Genomic DNA, 21,164 nt, shown 5'->3' with positions numbered 1-21,164 from the left:
TTACCTCTCTCATTTTTATCTCATTCTGTCTGACTTATATACACACAGCTGCTCACATACCCACTCAACAGATAAGTCTCAGCTTGGTATAAAATGGATATACAGATTGCTGGATTGCGAATTGAAATGGCTTTATCCAGTTCCTGCTTTCATTGGGACACATTAACTATAGTCTAGGATAGTTTCAAAGCAGTAATAATGAACATTCCATTGGTTTTGTCACAGCCTGACCCTGAAATACCTTCTATAAAACTCAGCCGGCTGACTAACACACACAAGCTAGGCGTATTCAAATAATGAATTGTGTCTTGTGAAATCTACAGCCTGTCTTTATTTACTTTGTTCTGTTTCTCTGCTATTCATGTCTCATACTAATTCCCTTCATCACCTTACCTGCATTTTATGTTTTTTTTTCTTTCTCCAGAAAGTCTTCTCACAGTCTGTCTGTCCGTCCGTCCATCCTGAACCATGTCTTCCAGAGCTATGGAGTGTGACAATGGTGTTTGTGTCCTGTGCTATCAAACGCCATTATCACACTAAATAGCTATGGCAAGAACAAAACCTCCACAGCGTACATGTGCAACTGGCAGCCCCGGGGGCCACATGCGCCCCCCCCACCACCATCAGTTGTTATCAGAATACTGATATATTTATTGATTTCAGCTGTTATAATTCCAAACATGCAAACATGACCCACTTAATTACTAGTCTACGTAGCTTTAGTGACTAGTATTAAGATGTTGTATTTTTTGTCCAATATATTTGTATTTAGTTCATAAAGTTAGATAACTAAATGCTTTTGAAATTAAATAAAAAAGTACCTTCAGGATTCCAATAAAAAAAATTCAACAAATTTATTCAGGATTTCAATTCCAATACAGCAAAAATAGCTGCTTTACAACTGTGACCCGTTTTGAGCTTGTAGATTGGCTATTTTAGCTATGACAGAAATATGCAATGTGGCCCTCTGGAGTGGCCCTCTGGAGTGAATGTGGAACTATATTGTGGCCTTCTCCATCGTCAAAGTTTCCCACCCCTGCTCCACAGGACCGATTTAAAGACATTCTCATAAAATAGATTGTTACTGTACATTGTGTTTATATGACAGTATTTGTTGACCACATCTTTATTACTCTATTTTTTCTTTGTTTTATTAATTAATTTTGCTCTTCAAAGGCTGAGTGGCTTATTTGAGAACTCTGGATATTCACCTTTCAGCGGAGATATAGCAAATCTACAGGCTCAACGAAGTTGGTGGAGTTACAGTAGTACAGTTGACAGTGTAGTTACAAAAAGACAGGACGGTGAAATAATATTCGCTTTAGTTTTCCTTACATACAAAATGTGCTCCTCTGTAGTCATTGCATGATAATAAATTAAGCCAGGGGTCTTCAACGTTGTTCAGGCCAAGGACACTTTAGCTGAGCAGGGAGCCATAGGCCTAATATTGTATACTGTACATATTGTATATTGTGTAAATTAATTATATATTTTGTATCTATTTAAAATCTATTATTATGTTGGATGTGTAAAAGTTGGATGTGTAATTTAAATTACTGTACCTGTTAAAGACCTATGAATATAACTGTACTGTACTGTACTGTAGTGAATGATGATATCTATATACGATGTACGATCCTGCACTAGACCACAGACACAGATGGTTGTTTGGTGACCCAGTTACCTCTGCATGCCAGAGCTGCTCATTTGTTGCTTTAATGCCACATATTGTTATGGACAGAAATAAGTGACCCGCAATTGTTGGACATATACGTCCAACCCGACAGTTATTGTGTTTTCATTGATGAGTTGAAATAGAATACTTCGAATCATTACAATGCCACAGAATGCGGCATACGTTTTCTTACAACGTCACCACAGTAATAAAGACAATACTGAGATTGGCTGTTCATTATAGGCTACTTTATTTGTTACAGTAAAAGTGTTTTTCACTTATTGTTGTATTGTATATTTCTTCACTGACACACACACACACACACACACACACACACACACACACACACACACACACACAAACTGCAGGTTCCACTGGATTTGCTCACCTCCAGGAAATAAATCACACTATGGTTGATTTAACAGACTCATGTTTAATAACAAACAAATGCAGTATTATTGTACAGTACACACTGTAGCAGTTTCCCAAATAAATCTTTGGTCACAGGGAGAAACCCTACAAAGGTCACTGTATAAAATACAGCAACCTACCTGTTAGCTCAGGGTATATATAATAGTAATATGTATATTTCAAAACACTTATTTAAACTCAAAACAGTCAATCATTGCAAAAGACACCAGAAATTCAGTTTAAGGTTTGTATTAGCAACCAGAAGCAGTTCAGTTCATATATACATATAGCAACAGTTTAGTCCATTTCAGGTTTTCACCATAAGCAAAATAATCCAAGTGCCGTGCACCACTGTTTGTAAAACCAAAACAAAGAAACTCCACTTCGGGATTTCGTTTAGACCCAACAAAGTAAAAGAAAATAAACAAGGCAGCGTCCTGGCGCGTGCGTGTGTGTGTTTGTGTTTAGTGTTGGGTGTTAGCCCCGCTGCTAGCAGCTAGCTCCTTGTAGCTCAACAACAGCAAGTTGCAACCCTCAGTAGTAAATACAGCTCCTCTCAAGAGTCAAGACACGCTGGCTCGGATGCTTCCTCTTGGAAAGACAATGTTGTCGAGTTGCAGCGATGCTGTTTTAGACGAGAGGCACTGTTAGTTGAACGTTCCCCTAGGACACCCGGGGCTCGACGCTGGATTACTGTCAGGCGATCCTCCGGTGTTTCCATCAATGGAACGGGCATGAACCGCGGACTTTAGCTCGCGATAGCCTACTACTGAATCTAAAGGGGTAAGGGCAAAACTCCGTTTTCACCTCAGTCTTCACACACAGCCTTCACAATTCAATTCAAAGGGCTTTATTGGCATGAGAAAACATACGTTTACATTGCCAAAGCAGAAAGAACAATACAACAATACAGCAATACAATCAAAACAAAAATTATGTACTTTGAAGGTCAGAATCTTCAATAGATCAACTTCTGTGTACCAAGATAACTCGATGCAGGTATAGTGCAGGAATATACACAATTATTAGTCTTTAGGGTGGTTGTGTTCCATTTGATATCCTTCTCCTATCACAGCAACTCACAAATCTTGCTGCTGTGTTTGCACATTGTTGTACTTCGCCCAGCAGATATGGGAGTTTTTTGTCATTGGTCATGTTTTCAAAATCTCCGTGTGTGGTTGTAATCTGTGGGAAGTATGTGTCTCTGATGTCTTGGTGGACAGATGGTTAGGAAGTGTAGCTCGGTTTCCACTTCGTTTCACACTCCGCGCCTCTGTTCAAAGTGACAGCTCCATAGCTGATATGGGCTGGGCTTCTCTATTGTGGCCAACCAGCGGCACGCAACTGGGAACGTAACCGCCAGTCACCGCCAGTCACACACACACACACACACACACACACACACACACACACGCACACGCACACGCACATGCATGCACGCACGCACGCACGCACACACACGGTATAGTATATGATATCATACACTACAACTGATTTGTCATAAATCTATGTATTATGAAATTATATACGGTATGGAAACTACTTTCGTACACATACGTACTACAGTTTAAACCTTCTAAATCACGGGTAAAAGGCCTACAATGTTTAGAACATATTTTTGTGTATATTTGTTACACTGCTGCCACATTGTGGAACACATCAACACTCACGTCAAGTCAAGTTGGAACAGGTTGAATTTCTTTCAAAACGTTTTTTATTTCTTTATTTTGTGATGTGCTTTTGGAATTGCCATATTTTTGTCTGACAAAATCAATCAATCAATACAATTTCTCAGTAAATACAATGTATTTAAATTCAAACAGAAATGTAATGACCTTAAAAACAATATCATTACATGTATGCCTGTCCAGAAGGGGGGGGGAGAATATATATATATATATATATATATATAACGTTCTTTGTAAATCTGTAGCAAACAAACATATTAATCCAAAAATATATATTTCGACATTAAATATATGGTGGGTTGAAGGAATCTATTGGGCTTCACTTCTGCCACTCCACAATCGGACATCGGTTTTCACACAACAGGATAGCTACTAGCAGTGTTGGAAAAAGTACTCATTGTTTTACTTAAGTAAAAGCATCAATACGGCAATGTAGAAATACTCCAGTACAAGTAAAAGTCTGGAATTAAAAATTTACTTGAGTTGGCGTCAATACATTCTATTCTACCATTCTATTCTATATTCTACCACAAGTAGAACGTACTCATTATTCAGAATGTCTCAATTCAAGTTTTCAAATGTATAAAAAAAAATCATTTGAAAATAGCCGATCTACAAGCTCACAATGCGTCACATTGCGATGCATTGTGAGCTTGTAGGTCGGCTATTTCGGCCGAAAATGTATACAGTAGGGCTGAAGTGGTTAATGCATGTTTTGTAATAATAATCAACATCTACAAAGTAACTAGTAACTAAAGTTGTCAAATAATTGTAGTGGAGTAAAAGTACAAGATTTGCCTCTGATATGATATGTAGTGGAGTAGAAGTACTGAACATTTGACATACTCAAGTAAAATTGTACTTAAGTACAGTACTTAAGTACTTACTGTAGTTACTTTCCACCACTGGTAGCTACTAGTAACATTTCTACAGGCCAGTTCTCAACGACTGAACACAACTAAAATATTCATGAATCTCTTTCATATTTTGTTAAAGTGCAAATGAGTAAAGCCCGATTTCATACTTTGGTCGTACGACAGTGTCGCACGTACGCCACAAATATCCCGAATGTTTGTATGCAACACCGTCATGCATCATTTTAATGCCCACTGCATTTTCTAGTTCTAATTCACTTTGCAGAAGACGCACGGCTAGTGTGCATTGAAATGTTCTTTTGGGTTCAGTTGTTGAAAAGTGATATCTAAATAGCTTGTGTGTGTGTAGGCCTACATCTATTCTTACGTGCTGATCTGATTTACAGAAACACATCCTTTTTTTTAAATAAATAAATTTTAAGTGTAAATTGAAAGTAAAAAAGAGAGGAAATACAACTGATCCGAAGAGACACAACATTGCCGTGCAGGCGTTAAATGAACACAGGAAATACATTTCAAGTTTTTTTTCTAAATGAATCACAGTTTTATCCAAAGCAAATTAATAATGTCTCTGATTATCTATCAGATGATGACTATACAGTAAGATACGTAAAAACTATTAAGTAAAAACTATTATACATAACCATCCGTACACTGAAATCCCTGGCCACTATCGTGAAACGTTTACTTTTAACCCATGAATACATTTTCCTTTGAAACAGTAATTTCCATGGATTAATTAATTTCTCCTTGGGATTTAACGAGGCAAATAAATGTGGATTATCTGTCACTCGTACACCCTTATGGTATGTGTCCTCTGCTTGTATCACAACATCTTCATATAGATCCTCTTCATCCATCCAAAATCCCAGAAATGTTTAAGTCATGAACAGAAGTCATAAACAGAGGAAGGCTCAACGATGAAACCCATGAAGAATATCATTCTATCATGACTTGCCCTTCACACTAGGACCAAAGGGCTTCTTCTTGGGAGCAGCACTAGGTTGAGGCTTAGGTTTTGGCACAGTGGCAGGCTTTTTGGGTTTGGGCTGTAAGGACGTGAGGCGAATTATGTCACAGTACTTGTTGCACTGATGCAAAGCTTTGAACTGGTCAATGAAGGAGGTGGCACAGTTCCCCCTGAAACCCTTGTACCTGGAATAACAGGATAACAATAATACTGTTAACAATTACTGTTAACAAGGATGGAACACTTTGTCACTCTGTGTATTCATTTTGTTTATGTACTGTATACCCTCATCTTCTTTCCAAAACACTATACTCACCCTTTCTTAGAGGTGGCTATCCCAACATCAGTGAGCCTCATGCCAACTCCTGCAAAACCACATAAATCAAATTGATATTTGGATTTCTGAATTCTATTTCATTATAATGTGAAAATATATTGTGCCAGTAATTGCATTAGTAAGTGAGAATTTACTACGCATAGTTTATAGTTTACGTATATAGGGGCGGCTAGCGCATGGGTAGAGACTGAGGCCTTCTGTGTCACCAGTTTGTCCCCCTGTTACAGTGTCCTTTAGCAAGATAATTAACCTCTAGGTGCTCACTGGGCTATACTATGACTATATACTATATATAGTGCTACTACCGGGGCGGCAGAGGCTCAGGGTAGAGTGACCACATGACAACATTATTATTATTATATGCGTGTGATGTGATATGTTTGTTGATGTTCTTCATGCAACCAACCTTGCATGTCAGTGACCAGCAGATTCCCCTCAGTCTTCTCGTAGACCCAGTGCTGGAAGGCGCAGCATTTCTGTCCCGCCTCGGAGTCACGACGCATGAGGTTGATCTCTTTGCCGTCCCTGACCGAGTACTTGACGAAGTCGCCAAACAGCTCCTCCTCCATTGTGGCGTAGGGGATGTCATTGGAGGGACGGTGAACAAGGTAGATGGGGATGATCCTGTACAGGAGGCCTGACAGTGAGTGGCCAAGTATATGAAAGGCACACTGTCTGAATGTGCTCTATATCTTGCACCACCCCTTACCCCTTATGCGTAAACTTATTTGACAGTTTTTACTATTTTGAGAAACATTTTAAATCCGATCTACAAGCTCACAACGTGTTGATGTAGATTGGCTTGGTTGAACTATTTTAAAATGTTTTTCAAGACGTTTAGGCATAAAGGGTAAGGCATGCCCAAGATAGGGCCAATAGTCTATTTGTATGTTCTATTGCATTTATGATACGTAACTAACTATATAAAACTATACTAAAATGTAAGGGCCTATGTGGGAACCGGCAAAAAGGGGAATTCTGATTCCAAGATCGTCTCTCTCTACCCACTGCCGCCCAACAAAACATATTCTGTGAGCTAGCTGTGTGATGTCATAAGATTGACTGGCTGTTTGAATTCATGTTTAAGTCTCTTCCCACCATACAGTATATATATATATATATATACTCTCCCTTTGGATCACATGTATATTTTAAGTTAATTAAAATCGGACTCTTCTCAAGAGACCAATGGCAACTGGATCAGCACTGCAAACCAAGACAGTCAGATCGGGGTGAGCTGGCCTAGAGCGACAATGCTGTGTCACGAACTGTGGTGATATGTTATTGTGTACCTTTTATTTTGAAGTGTTTCCCTGCCTACTTAAACCCTCAGTCCCTTGTTGTTCACTGCTAGAGTATAGATGTTGTTATGTACTGTAGTAGTGTTTCCAGTCCTGTATGTAGTCTATATTTCCTGAGTTTTGGGTGAATAAATCCCTTTGCATGTCTCCTGCCTTTGACCAGACTGTTATGCATTTCTGAGTCGCACCGTGACATGCTGTTCACAACCAGAGTGCCGAAAATGGAACCTAGCAAGCTGACCAGCATGGGAGGGAAGTTGCTCAGGTACTGCAAATTGTGCATGGGCCCACATCCGCGGGTGGCTTGCCCAATGGGCTCGACCCATGGGCGGGTCGTTTGTGACGTAGGACACAGGGTACAGGCACACTGTCACGTCAACAAACTAGAGCAGGCGTCTCTTCCGGGTTTTTAAACAGCTGGTGGATGAAAATGATGCTAGTGTGTGTGGCTTCAACTTGTAGCGGCAGCAAAAAGCAGAAGCGCTTTGCCGCCGTTACAAGTTGAAGCCACGCACTAGCGTCATTTCCATCCACCTGTCTAAAAACCAGGAAGAGACGCCAGCTGCTCTAGGCGTTTTCTTGCTGCCTCGTGACGCGTAAGAGCTGCGCCCACATACTGTAGGAGAGATACTTTCGGGTATGGGGAGAGCTGTGGGAGCAGCTTTCATTTAAATGATTGGACAGGGTTCGTCTTTCATTCTCGAGCTAACTAACAACCTTATTGATATCAAACACACTGGGCAAAAACACAGTTTGGCAGTAAAGTTTAACTTACTCTGGGACGTCTCCAAAGGCTTCATTAGATTCAGCTACAGCAGTGTATGCTTTGATGTATTCCCTTGCTGTATTCTGCACTTGGCATTCCTAAAAAACAAACATTTTGTACAATACAGATAAATATTTATTTTTTAATAGAAAGCTTTCTGCAGATGAGCTACTGTATGTATAGAACAGGTTGTGCAAAAGGCAAAAAAAGAGTGCAGTGAAATAGTGGTATAATATAAATGCCATAATATTATTTATTATATATATTATTATATTATTTTAATGGCTTAATCTTGTGTAAGTAAAATCCCTTATCAATCCTGACAGATGTGCTCTCTTTCCGTTCACTGTAGAATTACCCTGATGATGATGATGACTCACATCAGAGTTCTGTGACGTTCTTACCTCCACGGCCAAGTTGAAGTTCTTCAGAACCAGCTCTTCATTGTTATTGGTCCCGTAGCTGATGGAGGTGTGCACTTTGAGTACGCAGGAGTCTCCAGGTGTCAACAAGGGCGCCATGCCTGCTTGCAGCGTGGCACGGAAAGCCTTGCGGTGCATGCCTTCGCCGAAGTGGACCTTCTCGGTGACGATACTGGCAGGCTGGTTCTCTCCAAAGTGCTGTTCGGTCAGGAAGTCCTCCTCTCTAAATATCAGCCTGGAACAGTTGACGTCCTCCTCCTCCTCGGTCCCCACCAGCTCCACAGGGACAGCTGAGATACAAAGAAAACACATAGGCCTACAGGCAAAACTCTCGATGGATCAATCCCAAACAGTGGCGGGCAAAGTATGTGTAACGTAAGTAAGTGTTGTACTTAAGTAAAAGCATGAATACTGCAATGTGGAACTACTCCGTCACCGTTACAAGTAGAAGCCCTGAATTCAAAATGTGCTTGAGTGAAAGTACAAAAGGATTGGTATCAATGCGTCGCATCTCGACGCATTGTGAGCTTGTAGAGCAGCTTTTTTCAAATGGTCAATGTACGTACTGTAGTAGGGCTGAAGTGGTTAATGTATGATAATCAAAATCTACAAAGTAACTAAAGTTTAAAAAGAATTGTAGTGGGGTAAAGGTACAATATTTGCCTCTGAGATGCAGTGGAGTAGAAGTACAGTAAGTACTGGAAATTGGAAATACTCAAGTAAAGTATACAAATACCTCAAAATCGTACAGTACTTGAGTAAATGTACCAAAGAAGTACGTCTACATTTTGAAACTATTCAAATAGGCCTAGTATTCAATTTAATTCAATTTACTGTTTGACCCTATACAGTTTGTGTAATGCAAGACATCTGAGCATGAGCTTCCAACTTACATTGGAGGTTCTTCGATGGTGATGGGATGACGATCTCACTGAGTGCTGTCAAAGAGTTGGAAACAGTCAAAAGTCATAAATAGGGCTGTGTTGTAGGAAATTAAATGTGTATTTGTCCAGTAGTGGAAGAACAAAGTACTGATATACTTCTTCTTAACCCATTCTGAACGGGAACCCATTTTGGTGTTGGCATCAGGTTATGCTTTAGCAATTGAAAAATAGCAGATCTACAAGCTCATAGCGCACCACCGAGTGGCGCGCTACGAGCTTGTAGGTCTGCTATTTTTGAAAAAACGACTGACATTTTTAGAATCTGATCTCAGGTCAGAATGGGTTAATCAGACCAGTGTGTGTCCAGTTGAAATCTAGTATGAATCTGATCTCAGGTCAGAATGGATTAAAGTAAAAGTAGCAATAAGGTTAAGTTAACGTTTTCAAAATAGTAAAAACGTACCCTCATAAGTGAGCAGGTAGTCCAATGTGACAGATCCATGTGGACTGGAGAGTTGACACTGGTACTTGCCCAGGTCTTTGTGAGATGCCTTGGTGATGGTGACTGACACTCTGCTTTCATCCCCAGCACTGTGGAAACAAATGTAACGCCACAAACAGCATGTTACTTACTGTCACTAGAGCTGACGATATCACACTACATTTTCATTGATTTTTACATACTGCATAACCTTAAACTGTTATTATTATGTCCAATCTGAAGAAGCTGCTGTTTATTCTGATCCTGTCAATATTGTACAAAATAAACTAAGACTCCACAGTCTGATGCACCGCCATTCCGACACGCTCAATACCAACGCTGTCCCTATAACCCTAACCGCACGCAGAAGCCACGTACGTAGTCGGAATGCCACTCTGTTCGTCAGAATCAAGTGCCGTAGCTGTGTTTGTGTTATTGCTTAACCACATGCACCTTAGCATCCATAGGCAAAACTATTTGAATATTTGGTGAAAATCACAGATCTACTGTACAAGCGTGAGCTTGTAGATAGGCTATTTTCATTATTTGACCGTATAACTTTGATAGTTATTAGGTAAAAAAAACATGTGCTGTGTGATGGATTTGTTGAGATAATGCTACCAGCTGTTACAGTATGTGCACGTGCCAGCAACCCATGTTGTTGTGTCCCCTTAATTGTTGTCAAAATCTGACACACTCCCCTCCATGAGTGGCTCGCTGATTGGTTGAAACATCTTGGCACAACGAAGATGTTGGATGGATATGGAAACACATTAAGGCAGACAAGCCAGACCAGTCGGCAAAGTATGCAGCGTGGTTTACAGTTTACAGATCAGTGTTTCTCAGCGTCGGCTCCATCAGGGATTTAAATAGACCCTCATGGGCCTGTAAGCAACAGTTTACAATACAATGTCTTTGAGGGGCTGCTAGTCTGGCTTGACATCATGTGGCAGCCAAGTCTATGGACTTTTAATGTCTGTCTTAAGCAGCCCCTCCCCCCTTTTCCAACATGCCCCCCCATGATGACATCATGTGGCAGCCACGCGAGTGTGATTTTGTACACACTCAGAGTTAAATGTATAGTCTCAAGCAGAGGATTTTGCCGTGTAGACTGGGGCCCAATATTGTATGAAGTGGGGTCCGTGGCCTAATGCATGTCAAACTGGGGACCTTATAGTCAATGATTTTAGATGATGATGATAATACTTGAAATAATGAGACACCTTCTCTTGCTTTCAGCCAGGACGGTCCCGTCTCTCCTCCAGGTGACGGTGTGGTCGGTGAAGACGGCAGAGAACTGACACCACAGACCCAGACTCTGTGGGTCCTCACTCACTGACACTGCTTGGATGGGATGCACCGCTTTGGGACCTACAGTAAGGATAACATGAACATACTGTCATTTTCATTATGGGTTTTAAAAAATGTAGAAAATGTAGAGCAAGTTATCATCGGCACTTTACATAGATTGTGCATTACATTCACCCATTCACACACACATTCATACACTGATGGTGGCGCCAACCAGCACATCAGGAGCAATTAGGGGTTCAGTGTCTTGCTCAAGGACACTTCGACACTAACTCTGGGGGAGCCGGGTTCGAACTGGCAACCTTGCGGTTACCATCCAGCCACTCTACCCCTGAGCCACCGCCGCCCACACAAACAAAATATTGCATTTGTGGGTTTGAACTGACAGGCTCAATCAATCTATAATCAAGTAACTTTAATTCAAGTGGCAAATGACAAAAATTGTTTTTTTTACATTGAAATTACATATTTATTTGGTCCCCTGGTCTAGATCTACAAGCAGCCTGTTGTGAGCTTGTAGATATTTTCACTACTTTTGCACGACAATGTCGTATGTCAAAGTATAAAAGCAGGCTTAAGTGGTTAAAGGATGTCCCATATACAGTAGCATTAATTTATGGGAAAAAAATATAAAAAGTTTTTGTCATATAGTCTCTAGAATAGATGTGACTAGATTTTAATCACCTGGAATGTTTTAGTGTTTAGTTTTAATAAAATTAAAAAAAATTGGCGGGCCTTGATGCCGATTTTACAATTGCTGGAAATAGCCGATCTACAAGCTCGTAGATCTACAAGCTCGTAGATCTACAAGCTCGTAGATCTGCTATTTTCAGCATGCAGCAAAATGACTTACTCGTTATACTGGATCTCTGGCCCACTAGTCCCTTCCTAACATTTTTGTCTAGTTTTTATTTGTTGACAAAATTGTCAATATATTTAGTCAGCATAGCTTTCCTTAGTTTTTTCCTTAGTTTTCGTCAGTGAAAAAGGGTAGTCAAACATTTTTTTGTAATAGTATTCGTCGACGAAATCAACACTGGCAGTTCATAATAATAATTATTACCTTCTTTAGGTGTGTGTGCTTTTTGCTTGACCACGTCACTGTAAGCCTTCCTACGCGTTGTCTCCACGCCTGCCTTGGGCTCCTCCCTCTTTGCCTGGACGGGACCTTCTGGCTTGGATAATTTAGATTCCATAGTACTGACCATCTTCCCAAATTTATTTTCAGACAGGCGTCGCCTTTTAATTGCATCCTCATTTAGCTGACTGGTTGACTTGGTTGGCTGCTGGTCTTTAGGGGATGCACAACTTGAAGATTCAGCCTCTAGGTTTGCAATAGTCTCCAGTTGACGGGCCTTTTTCTGTACATCATCTGACTTATCACCGTCCTTACTTGTAATAGTTGTAGACTTATCTTTACTTTTCCCGCCTTTATCACCCATTTTGGCCTCAAAGATATCAATCTTACTTTTCGCTGTTTTCTGTTTAGCTCCATTCTCCAATTCGCTCAATGGCTGCACCTCACTCTTTACCACTGTTGCATTCTGAATATGTTTCTTCTTCTTCTTGCCATGTGACTTGGTGGCATACTTCTCAGCCACCGCAACAGTCTCTATCACAGCCGCCGATGGAGCCTTGTCATCTTCAAGGCCAGTCAGATGATTTTCTTGTGTTTTTGAGGTCTGCTGAGCTGGGAGGTGCTGAGGAACATTCTCCAGCTGCACCTGTGCAGCATGATGCACACAACTCCCAGACTTATCCTTTTTGCAGCGTGTTTTACACTCTGAGGTGCTCTTGTGAGATTTGTGAGGCATCTTGGAGGATTTGTAAAATTCGGATCCAGATGAATCCGCGTCCCGATCAACTTGTAGTCTTGAGGCGCTGGGTTTTGTAATCCTTGAAGCGAATGGATCATCGAGGTCTAAAGTGACGTATGCGCGGTGGTCTTTCTCAGAGACCAGCAGTTGATTCCCTCGGAAAGTAACAAAGTTTGATTGTACTCTATCCTCTTCACTGTTATTGCTGCCTGTATTAAGATAATAGACAGAACGGACGGTCAACTCAGTCAAAAGTTTCTCCTTGTGTCTTTCCAAAGGTGGTCCATTATTAGACCATCCACGGTTGGGCCAAAGGACATGAGGTTCTATGTGAGCACAAGTGTGGCCTTTGCTGTCATCGAGAAACCCTTTGGCACGGGCTTGGCCTCCGTCCAGCACGTAGCTTGTCGGGCGGAAGATTGAAGGCCCAATACTGAGTGGGGCTAAGGGCATAATAAACTGAGTGCCTCCTGACTGTAGCTCCCCCCGATGCGCCTCCTGGAAGCCTTGCGAGGTGTCAAACAACGGGTGGGTGTGAACATTAGTGTTCTGAGCAGTTGGTGTGTCCACAGGTGGCATGTGTGTGTCTGTCAGAGGCTGTGTGTTCGTCAGTGGAGTGTTTACTTCAGCGCACTCATTCTCAACCTTTGGCGTCTCCTCCTCAGTACAGCCGAAATGTGAGCCAGTTACACTGGACCCATAAATCCTTTCATCTCCATTCCTGCCCACCGCCAATGTTGTGCAACTGTGTTGCGCTGTCACTTTACACAGGCCATCTCTAAAGGTCTGATCATCACAATGAAAGAGAAGAAAAATAAAATGATAAGAACATCTCAAATCACGTTAGATATACACAAATTTTAGCAACAAATATCCATGAGCATACGAATGAGTATGATGGGCCTTCCACACCAAGCACGATACCTATAAGGATAATTATGTGAGCATCTATCCACACAGATCCCATCACTAGGAAAGTATTACAACATTTTATTTTATTCTCATGCTATTATCATTACATATTAAATTTTTCAAATGTAGATGCTGCAGTTTGTATATAATATGCCATCAGATTACATTCATGTTATTCACATACCTTTTTATGGAACAAGAAGTCTGAAATTTGAGAAACATTATAATTCCAAACCCAAATGGGCAACATGTAGCTGAAACAGTCTATAGGCACTGTCATAGAGAAGAGCTCACACTATGGCAATCAAACACCATCTCCAAGCCTGAAGAACCAGTCGGATTCCTGATGCTTGCTTTTTAAAGGAGCTGCAGTGGGAATGGGGCGTGCTAAAGGGTGAATGTATAAGAGAGGGGGTCGTGTTTCAGTCCTCAGCTGTGCTCCCCTCTCACCCCCCAGCCACCCTGACACGCGAGGGATGCATGCTATTATCATCAAACACTCGCTATTATTAGATGTAATTTCTGTCTATCTGAAGTTTTCTCCTAGACCCTCTCATTTCCTCAGACACATACACTTGTCGGTCTTCAACATCTGAGCCACGGGACAGTGTGCAATGTTACACACTGTCTCAGGGCCTGATTCCATGGGCGGCATTGGGCGCTAAGCTGATGACTTGACTTCACAGAGGGGATGAGAATACCTCTGACGTGTACAACAGTCACTGTTATCTGCTGATTGAGTAACAACAATAGAACACCAACAGGGGATGTAAGTGGGTTTCCTAGTTCTTATGTAGAGAAAAGTCTGTGATTTACGGTATACTTATTGGGGATCACGTCGAATGTGATCGTTAAAGGTGAAGGTTGTTGAAACTGAGAATTAATTGGAGATACAGTATTTTTGCTCTCATCATTTATGCTAATCACACTGCTGCACTTGCTCTTCCACCCTTAACCACATTAACCATAGCGCCTCTATTCTGGGGCGAACATTTGGTGAAGAGCCCAAGGCCAACTTAGTATTGTACATGTAAGTGTCTTTGTTTTAGATAAAGTGATCGTAATCATTGCTGTAAAAGTGTTTGTTCAGTAACAGGGGTCTCCCTTTGAGGCAGCGGTGGCCGAACGGTTTGCGGAGTGGTCTTGATATCGGAAGGTCGCTAGTTCCAAGTGCCCTTGGACAAGGCATTGAACCTCTACCATGAAATGTTCTATGAGCAGGGCCTGGCTGTAAACAAGTTCTTGAGCTTAGTCCAGTTACCCTGGGTAAACATAGTACCTTTCCTTTCCCTTCTCTCCAGCTCTTTAGTAAACAGAAAATACATTTTCAAGTCGGAAGATATCGGTATGGGCAAATACAACTCACATTAACCGATTCTGAACATTTATTTCTTGTACTGAAGATGTAGAGTAGCATGTATATGTGTTTCATTGGCACAAAAGGAGGAAATAAAAACAACAAACAAAATAAACATAATTATATAATCAAGCATTACAAATGTTCATGTCTTACCTCCCCAATATTCAGCTGTGAGAAGACATGTTGGCTCTCCAGCCCTTCATCTGCATCTTCTGTGATGTGCAGCAGGATTGGATCCTCTTTATGGCTAGTATAGATTTTTGCCTTCATTGCACTAGCATATTCTAGCATATTCCCCCAACATGTGCTTAAGACATTGGAGGCAGCAGAGGACGAATGTCCATGTCTAGTGATCAGTGCAACCGCAGGCATGTCTGCGCTGTATGTCCCAGAAGACTCTAGCATGCCACTGGACGAACCAAAGGACAAGTGCTTGTCCTTGGGGCAGAGTCGGCCCTCATCCTTGGTGTTCTGGAGCTCCCCTGGTTTGTTATCTCTGTGTGCAGTAGCTGGTGATAGATAAGACTCTTTTGTTTGGGTGTCCCCTCTGCTTGAGAGCTCAACTGAGTCTCCAGCTTCTGCTGGCTCTATAATGGAGCTAGAGCAGCAGGTCTGTCCAGGAAGGATGGAGCTCTGTGGCTCCAGTGTCTGATTCTGGATAGCCATGTGTGACTGATTCTGTGATTGTGGGTCTGCCTGGGCCTCTTCCCGTGACGTTTCCCGACCCTGTCCCTTTGAAAGTTTACCTTGTTCCGTCTCTGCTTGACTTTGTGTCTCTGTCTGTTGATATATATGAGCCTCTGTCAGTGCCTGTGTTAAGGCATCAATCTCTGCTCCTACCTCTGTGAAGGCAGCCGTGAAATCCTCCGGTGGAGCGGCGATGATTGCAGTCCAGTCAGAGAGTGCACTTGCCCAGCTGTCCACTGACGACCACCTCTCAACAGGTGTCCCCCATATTTCTATGTCATCACTGGACCAGCCAATCCCACATGCCTCACCAGTGGCGTAACCCGACACCTTTGCGTCCGCTTGCGGGAAAGAGTCAGTGGTGGTCCAGACTCCTCCCTCTGTGATAGCATCATCTCCATGGCCTTCATTCTCACCTGCCAGAAACTGGCACGCATCCAGCCACAACTCATTAGGACTTTCACTCTGTCCTTCTGGGCTGGTTAGACTGCTAACCTCTGATTTCCCTTGACTCAGTTCACTTACTGACATTAAGCCCCCCTCATAGGAGACCATAGCAGGTGGTCCTGACCCTTGTTGGCCCAATTCTGGATTTAAATCCACTATAACTGATTCCCCTTTCTCACTGATGTGACTGTAATCTTGTGGCACTGCCAAGTCCTGATGGCCGAGGATTACGGCATGCATACCATGTTCAGGGCCTGTCTCATTGTCCTCGGGCTGTGATGACGATGATAATGACAGACAGTCTGTACAGTTAATCCTTTCGAGATCTGACTTCTGGGGACTCAGGATAAAGTCCTGCATCCCACTCTCAAAGATATAAAGGTCTGAAATAGGCTCTGTGACATCGTCAGTTTCTATTGAGCTATCAGAAAGCTCTGATAATGACCTGAATAGGTCATTGGCCTTACTGGCCAGTGGCAGGCTACTGCCCTGCTGTGGTACAGACTCAGTGAGAGATTGTCCCATCAAACTGCATGACATCAGTGGCATGGGCCTGCAGTCCTTTGAGAGCAAATCGGAGAGCGATGATTCATGTTCCGGGAACTCTGAGAAGGTTTCCTTGGGGACTCCTGAGAGACTTTGAGAGGGGGTTGAAATAAGGCTACGTGATACTGATATGTGAGGTGATTCAACAGAAAGAGGAAACGTACGCTCTGTTGTGCTAATATAGCCTAGGTCACTGATTCTCCTGTCCTGTATGTCACAGTAAAGTATGGTCGGTACAGCCTCTTTGTTGACTTTGGCCTCTGGATGATGTGAAAAGCATGTTGTCGGACCACTGCTAGGTGACACAGGCTTTACTGAGGGAAAATGGCCCACGTCAGAAACATTCCCCAGAGAGGGGCAATTGGAAAGGGTTGATGAGATCCCTATTGGGTTGTCCGCTGGGGACATACCTGTATGCTCTGTGGCACAGTCACAGAGCATACAGTCATTTTGAATCTCATTTCCAGGAGAGTTTATTTCTGTAGGATTACGTGAAGAGGCTAAATCCCTTGTTTGACAGTTTGAGAGTGGAGTTACTGACTGCCTGTCTGTGGAAGGGAGTGGAGAATCCATAGGGAGAGGGAGATCCATGTCTGTGGCAGCTTTAGCCCCACAACAATACCTTCAGGCTCGGCATGTGGATGAATAAGATGAGGTTCTTCTGTGGACAGTGGCTGATTGGTTAATCCATAATTCTTTGCCGTTATTGCCTTCACAGATTACAACCATCTCCTTCAGCACCTGTAAAGTAAAGCATGAAACAGTGTTGATTTTGGCATCACATTTTTATTTTTGTTTAGTAATAAAAAGGAATAAAACTTTTAGTGTTAGTCTAGACAACAATGCATTTTTGCGGGCCTTGATGTCGTTGTAATGGCTGATTTTACACTTAGTTGCATGCTGAAAATAGGCTATTTTCAGCATGCAACCAAGTGTAAAATGACTTGTCTTTTACTTATTCTGGATCTCTTGTCCACTAGTCCTTTTCTAACATTTTAGTTTAGTTTTTATTTATTGACAAAATTGTCAATATATTTAGTCTCAGTTTGAGTCATTATTACTTCTCATTTAGTTTCCATTTTGTTTTCATATATGTGAAAAAAGGCAGTCAACAAACATGTTTCGTCATAGTATTTAGTCAACAAAATCAACATTTAAACTGATCCTGGACTTGTAGTTATAATAACCCTACATTGGTCATCTCTAGGCTATCCAGTCAGGTCCCCTATCTCCCTCTAGCTGTCACTTTGTATGATGTGTTTATCTTTCCCCTAGGGTATGCTCCTTGTTAATGCCTTAGGGCTGCATCTATTTCAGTGGCTTTAAAAGGATTCTTGTCGCACCTTATCACCAGGAAAGCTTCCTGTTGTTGTATGTCATGCATTTCGGCAAGAATAAACAGAACAGACTCTGTGCTGTGCATGTCTGCATTATCAAAGTGCTTCAGATTCAAATACTTCATTGTCATTAACAGGCATATTGCAAATGTGTCTTTTCCTGTATGGCTCGTGTAGAGATAGAATACAGTGAGAACACAATTTACTGTACATAAAAAGACAACACTGCAAATGCAGTAACATAAAATAAAGTGATACTATCATACCAACAGGAATACTAGTTTTAAGTTGAGAAGTTAAAAAGATTGACCAGTGACTTATTGTAAAGGCTCATACATAGTCTGGATTTTAGGTGATGGGGTGACCACCGCTCCGGTGGTGAACTGACCACCGCTGGTTTTCTCTTCACCGCGGCTCAGTGACGTCATGTTGTAGTTTTGGGTGAAGCGGTGGTCACCCCATCACCTAAAATCCAGACTATGAATAGGCCTTCAGTCTGGATTTTCGTTGGTGAGGTGACTAGTGAACTACAACATGACGTCACGAGCCGCGGTGAAGAGCAAACCACCGGTGGTCAGTTCACCACCGAAAATCCAGACTATGTAGCCCTTCTCTCTGTTTTTACTCACCACCGCTCAACGTTATTTCAGCTCCGGTGGTCACCTCACCACCGAAAATCCAGACTATGTACAGTATGAGCCTTTAGCAGTATGGTAAAACGTGCTGCATTAGCTCAGCTCAGTTGCTGTTGAGCTGCTTAATGGCATTGGGGATGGATCATCTTTTAACTGCACTTATGTGCAAAGGTGACTCTGAACCTCCTCCCCAATGGCATCTTCTCTTAAAAGTTATGAAGGGGGTGGGATGTGATTTTTATGGCCATTCTGTACTGCTTCTGAATAATGTAAAGAGAGCTGGGTTTGTGCGCTGTCTGTTGTTTTGACATCCCGGCTAATCCCGGAGAGTTTGGCATTGCTCCTCACAGACCAGAGGACACAGTGGTAAGGTTAGTGCATCATTCAAAGCTTGGTAGACGATACACTGCTCGGGATCCCAGTCACTCTGTTTTTTTTCTCTCTCTCGATCTACTTTACTTCTACAATTCCTTCCGGTCTTGACATGCAATGCAGAGTGTACTCTCTGTTTACCCTCTGTAGTGCAATAATTGATTTGATCTATTTACTTACTCAATAATACTCATGTTGCCCTTATATAAGCCTCAATATTGTTTATAATATTTATATTTCTTGAGGGCGTACTGTTTACACATAATGTCATGTTACACATACTAATACACATACTGTCAGTATGAAGTGTAATGTATACCTCTTATGTGAAAACATACCGCACATAGCATGGTATTCCCAGAGAGCATATACAAGGCCATATACTGTATACAATAACTTTGTATTTCAACACAAATTGTCAACATTACTCAGCCTCAGTATCTATCTATAGAAATACATACAGCACAACTGCTATACGGTATACAAATCTAAATTATACCTGTGTTACTAACTAATTACGCTACTAGATATGCCTGACATGAAGTTGGAAGGCATTAGGCAACATGACCATCTTGCAGAAAGGGAAGTTGTGGCAGAGCCACTGGAAAAATACCAGTGCATCTTCACCCATGACCTGCATTGGTCACATTCCTGTAGAAGGGCTTTGCATTGAAGGGCACCTCGGCTAACAATGTTTACCATTACATAAACCAGTCACTTCGCTGTGTCCATTAGCCCACACACGCACACGGAAATAATTACTCAAAATGAAAGGTGGAAGAGGACACGGGTATAATCGTTTTTATATTTTAGATAAGTGATTATGTAATGACAACTTCTACATTTGTTTAGCTCCAACTCAAATGTATTATGTCCACATCGCTACCGACTCGTTCGTAAGAGAGTTCAAAGCATTCCATAGCTAGTCAGAGACTTTCAAACATGATCCCAGAAGTATCTTGTGAATCAAAAATTAATCCTTCTATTTGACCACAAAGCCACTTGGCTTGAGTGATGATCAGAGAACTGCACTTAAAAAATGATCCCAATCAATTAGGCACAAGGATCATCTATTTAACTTAGATGTTAGTTTCCTCTTGCTGTAATCTGACTTTTGGTCAGGGTCAGTAGACAGGATCTGTTCTGTCCTAACATTAAGGAATAATAAATAAATAAAAAAAGATATAAGAGGCTAATTCCACAAATTCCACAAATGGGGATCTATTATAAGTATAAACTACTTATCTCATTTTACAAGATTTCTTCAACAAAATAACTAGAGCAGTTGAAAAACAACTTTTTTCTAATTTCTTTATTTTTTATCAACACAGCAGACTCAGCACATCACACTACCCACCCTTGTGCAGTGTGCAGGAACATTCTTGAATGTTTCATTGAATATAATGTACTGTATATTACATTACATACAGTGCCGAGTAGAACTGACAGCAAATGTATTGGCAACCCGGTTCCGACAGTAAAAGATAATACCATACATCATAAATCAAACAGGCGTAACACTTGAGACAACAAAACAGTTGTTTAGGCCGTGCAGGGGATTTCCAGTCATGCAGGTACGTACCCTGTTCATAGCTGAGTTGTTGACTATATCGACCTATGATGTAGGACTCGAGAATAAGCTCAGGCAGGACTGAGGGTCTTGGGGTGTGAGTCTATTTTTAACGGCAGTCCCCCACAAGTACAAAGTCAGTTACATGATATTGTGGACATGCGCCGATCCTGAACACTTAACACTCTGCATCTATATACAGAGCGTTTCACTGGCGGCCATCTAACATACTTTACAAATATCTGGATCACACTCATTTCCAGGTTATGTTTTCTCCCACAGTTTTGGAGTCACAAGGACAAGAAATGGAGAGACAATGAACCCAAGCACATACAGGAAAGCTTCCTCAGAAGACACATA

General features: G+C 41.6%; 1 protein-coding gene across 1 annotated transcript; it reads right to left on the bottom strand.

Annotated features, from left to right (window-relative positions):
* Positions 1–3,773: 3,773 nt before the first annotated feature.
* Positions 3,774–20,890, bottom strand: alpk2 (alpha-kinase 2). The gene is made up of 11 exons (XM_080756345.1): positions 20,817–20,890; positions 15,364–17,631; positions 12,185–13,724; positions 11,034–11,181; positions 9,793–9,920; positions 9,339–9,383; positions 8,428–8,735; positions 8,033–8,121; positions 6,363–6,580; positions 5,936–5,984; positions 3,774–5,804 (listed from the first exon to the last, which is right to left on the bottom strand). Exons 2-11 carry the CDS (start codon positions 17,479–17,481, stop codon positions 5,597–5,599), a joined length of 4,851 nt encoding a protein of 1,616 aa, XP_080612471.1. The 5' UTR covers positions 17,482–17,631; positions 20,817–20,890; the 3' UTR covers positions 3,774–5,596.
* Positions 20,891–21,164: the final 274 nt, after the last annotated feature.

Source organism: Protomyctophum bolini (genome assembly GCF_963924005.1).
Source record: "Protomyctophum bolini genome assembly, chromosome: 22".
NCBI lineage: Eukaryota > Metazoa > Chordata > Actinopteri > Myctophiformes > Myctophidae > Protomyctophum > Protomyctophum bolini.
This window is presented reverse-complemented; position numbering and strand designations above follow the sequence as displayed.

Excerpts from the sequence above, each read along its gene's own strand:
- alpk2 (XM_080756345.1), bottom strand. The coding sequence starts at position 17,481 with ATGGATCTCCCTCTCCCTATGGATTCTCCACTCCCTTCCACAGACAGG. Across the intron at positions 8,122-8,427 it reads ACTTCAACTTGGCCGTGGAG|GAATGCCAAGTGCAGAATAC; the intron begins GTAAGAACGTCA and ends TTTGTTTTTTAG. Across the intron at positions 5,985-6,362 it reads GCTGGTCACTGACATGCAAG|GAGTTGGCATGAGGCTCACT; the intron begins GTTGGTTGCATG and ends GTGGTTTTGCAG.